Here is a 4,001-nt window from a genome sequence, read left to right on the forward strand (position 1 = left end):
TTAACGACCTGGTAATAAATGCATCGAAGTACAAGAAGGATTTATGTGTCATTATTAGTAGATTCTACAAACATTTCTCTAATATCATTCAGAGAAGATGACAGAGTCGATACCAAGCATCAGAATCCTCCCTTATGGTGAAGATAACAAGACTTCATTATGTCGTACAATATTGATCACTGTGTTAGAATCTACAAAAACTCCTCCAATATCATTCAGAGAAGATGACAGCGTTTATACCAAGCATCAGAATCCTCCCTTATAATGGAATGCACAGGTTTCACAGTCTTGAACTCATTAAGAATTAACCGTCTTTGACTGACAAGCTAAGAAGGTGTAGTACATTCCAATCATGCTCCTCTTGTGTATGCCCAGCAATGGTGATGTTTTCAAGATGAGGGAAGGCACCTCGTAGGTTTCCCTCCTTAACTAATTTGTCCATAGCTCGCTGGAGGGCGGCTACCCCATTGTGACCCTAGAAGAAATCCTACAAAATTGGTACATTCATCCATCCATTGGCTTCAGTAGACTTCCTGTCTGAGTCCTTTAGTGGTATTTGATGATAATCACTTTTCAGGTCAGAAGTAGAGAACAGTGTAGTATGCATGGTCATTCACCATCTCATCAATCCTTGGCAATGGTTACGCATCCAACTCTGTATACTGATTGATTGTCTGTGAACAGTCAGAACACATCCTCTTCTTATGCCGATTAATGGAATCCTTCACAACTACAACCTGAGTTCGTCATGGAGATAAGCTTGTTTCAGTTATGTCTTCTGAGAGCAACCTGTTAATTTCGTCTTCACTAAATTCATGGTCATCCTTACTACAACGTCTTGATTTGGTCACAATTGGTTGACAGTTAAAGTGACAAATTAGGAGAGAGATGGTTCTTATACTGCTGCTGCTGGGAGTACACACTATGTATCATCACCATTTAAAGTCAGCTCAGGCGTGGGTCCACCAAATTCAAACTTCACAGTCAGATGTTATCGCTGGAAGTCCTGGCCAAGTATTGCATCAGAACATAGGTCACTCAGTGTACTAAGTCGTGTAGCTGGTTATTGAGATTGAGAATAAGGTCTAGTATAACATATCCTGGAGAACTGGTGTTAAAGGATTTCTGAGCCACAGTGATGCCCTTACTGGTCGGACGTACTTTTAATTTCAGTTCCTGTGCAACTCTCTCACTAATGTAGCTGTCAGTACTGTATGAACCCATGACAACACTCACCTTCCCACCATTAAGGGTTACTGAAGTTGTGGAATGTGAAAGACTCTGAGGAATATTGGCAGTAGAACTGAACGCTGTTGCCATTGAGCCTGATGGGGTTCTGAACTTGCACACTCGAGCAAAATGCCCCTTGTTGGTACATTTATTGCAAGTGGCTTCACGTGCCAGACAGCGATTACAAACATGGTAAGGGCCGCCACAGAAGAAGCATTTCTTTATTGTAGTGCAAGTAGCAGCCACTGCAGATCTCTTAAAAGGAACCGAAGAATCATCAGGTATGCTCCTTTCCGTAATACCTGACGAATGATCCTCTTCTAGGGTCTGTGGATTCACTACAGCAGCTGCATGAGCAGTCTGATGGGCGTAGGCATCAGCATTGCTTTGTGCTGGGTCTAATGAATAAGCTTGTTTATATGCATTGTGCAGGTCAAGAGTGCCGTTTTCCAATGGACGTTGACGGATTAAAGGCGAGGCAATGCCAGTGATGAAGGCATCAAGGTTACAGTCTTTACTCAAGTTACGCAGTTCTCTGAGAAATTCATCTTATGATTCACCTGGCCTTTGTTGTCTGTTGCGAGTGAGTGTCTAGCAAAGTTTTCATTGAAAGTCCTTACATACAATTTATCTAGAGTAGTTATAGCAGAGTCAAAGTTTTTGCACACTTCGATATATTCAAACACATTGTGGTCCACATAGTTCATTAGTGTTCTGAATCTGTCTGGTGCACGGCCTATCCACACACTGCACAATACAGTTTGTGAATGTTCTGTGCCAATGTCGTCACTCCTTCACTGCTGTTGGAGAGCTGGGGGTCAACATCCAAGCTGCAGCATCTTCGCCATGGTTGAGATTTAAGCTGAGTAAATTGGTGTGATATAGAAACACGTGGCTGCTGCTTTCCAAGCTTCACTCAGCTTAAATCTCAGGTACAGTCTGGAAACAAGAACATAACACTTCTTAGTTACAGTAAAGTAATAATAAGTTATAGGTAAAACTAAGATATATATCTTATCATCCTCAATATAAAGTAAATCAACTCACATGACTGTTGTGTCGCCATCACCTCGAAGGCTCCCGCTATGTAAACAAAAGTAGAGTATGAAAAGCAAACCTATCAAACTATGAAAACGCAGCAGTATCAAACAAGAAATGAAACTAATAAACAATGGCTATAAACAGATGATAGGAAAGCTATAAAGAACCTTTAATGCTGACTGGAGCCTCAGAGTATGATATTGCTGCGTAACGAACGTAGGTGGCGTTGGCTGGCCACGTCTTCTGCACGTAAACAAAGTACACGTTTCAGGTATACAGTTTGGCCATGACCATACATTGTCTTTCATCATTTTACTCTTTATACCTAAAAATAACTTTATAACTCGTGAAACAGCATCATGCACATGCATATATACATTTCAGTCAGGTTATATAGCTATGAAATTATCAATATAAAGCGACTATGGATGTATAGTTTTCCAAAAAAAGTGTAAGATGAAGTGGCTGTTTCTCATGTGCACCTGAATCTGAATCTGAAAGCAAGAATACATACATGGTGGGACGTGCCACTGCTGTGTTGTGTGAGGAAAATTCAAACACACACACACCCACAATATGTGTATCATCGATTCCCGGAAGAAAATGATCGGTAAGTACTGTAATTTGCTCTTAACGTATGCTTATTGGCCATTAACCCCGGAGTGACATAATATAGAGTAGTTCTAACCGGTAGCTGTGAATATGTTACCTTGCGAATTTTAGTTCATTCATGTGAGGCAGACTGTGTGCCTCATATTATGAATGTGAGTGTAGACAAATTACACACAAGCTACAACGTTTGCTGCAGTTATCATTTTGTATCAAGAAATTATGTGACTGGACAGATGACATCCTCCCAACAGAAACAAGATCTTCCTGTTTTGTAAGGTGTTCAGTAGGTGCAGGATTGTGAAACTTACAGTGTAGGTGTATATGTCTGCACTGCTTATGTGCAATGCTATATCATACATCAAAGCTAATCTTTGTTATGCATCATTCATGCAGATGGCGACTGCAAATCCTATTTATATATACTGGTGATTGGAAAGGTCTGTGTGTTTAACATGCTCTTATTTGCACTATATTAGATGAATGTGTGCCTGATGTTGATCTATTAGATAATTAAGAAATATTTGAAAGAGAAAAGAAATTGTGAGAAAATAGAGAGAAATATCCAATACATAGATTGCGGATGAGCGAAAAATGATTATGATCATGTTACTGAGCAACCACATACAAGATGATACACGGAGAACAGACAGTTGTGATCAAAGTATCTTACATAACATCAGGATGATAAAAATGTATATACTATTATCAACAGATAAATGATAAAGCAAAATGGAAGAAAAGCAAATAGGTTAAATTTCTGCTACGTCAGTTGAATGAAGGGAAGTGTAAGACCCTTTACTTCTGTTATTGATCATATGTGTACTAGGAGAAAATCTGAAGGTGAGATAAACATGACAACTACATAACATCAGGATGAGTGAAACTATATACTGCCGTTTGTATTTAATAAAGATTTATATTAGTGACCCATGAAGAATAAGGTTATGCGTCATGACTATAGAGGGCGTGAGAGAGAGAGACCCACAAAGTTGCCAACACGTATTTTGGTCATCCATTTTTGTATTGGTTGCAGCAGTGGCTTTCCTATCATGATGTATATAGTCATTGCTTGGGACACCAGTGGCCAGAACTGCTGCTGCCCCACACGGCCTCCTCAG

The 4,001-nt window shown here is 39.8% G+C and overlaps 1 protein-coding gene across 1 annotated transcript; it reads right to left on the reverse strand.

The window, feature by feature from the left end:
- Positions 1-1,038: 1,038 nt before the first annotated feature.
- On the reverse strand, positions 1,039-1,937 carry LOC139747751 (uncharacterized). Its single transcript, XM_071660342.1, has 2 exons — positions 1,855-1,937; positions 1,039-1,765 (listed from the first exon to the last, which is right to left on the reverse strand). Exons 1-2 carry the CDS (start codon positions 1,935-1,937, stop codon positions 1,039-1,041), a joined length of 810 nt encoding a protein of 269 aa, XP_071516443.1.
- Positions 1,938-4,001: the final 2,064 nt, after the last annotated feature.

This window comes from Panulirus ornatus, chromosome 70 (genome assembly GCF_036320965.1).
Source record: "Panulirus ornatus isolate Po-2019 chromosome 70, ASM3632096v1, whole genome shotgun sequence".
Classification (NCBI taxonomy): domain Eukaryota; kingdom Metazoa; phylum Arthropoda; class Malacostraca; order Decapoda; family Palinuridae; genus Panulirus; species Panulirus ornatus.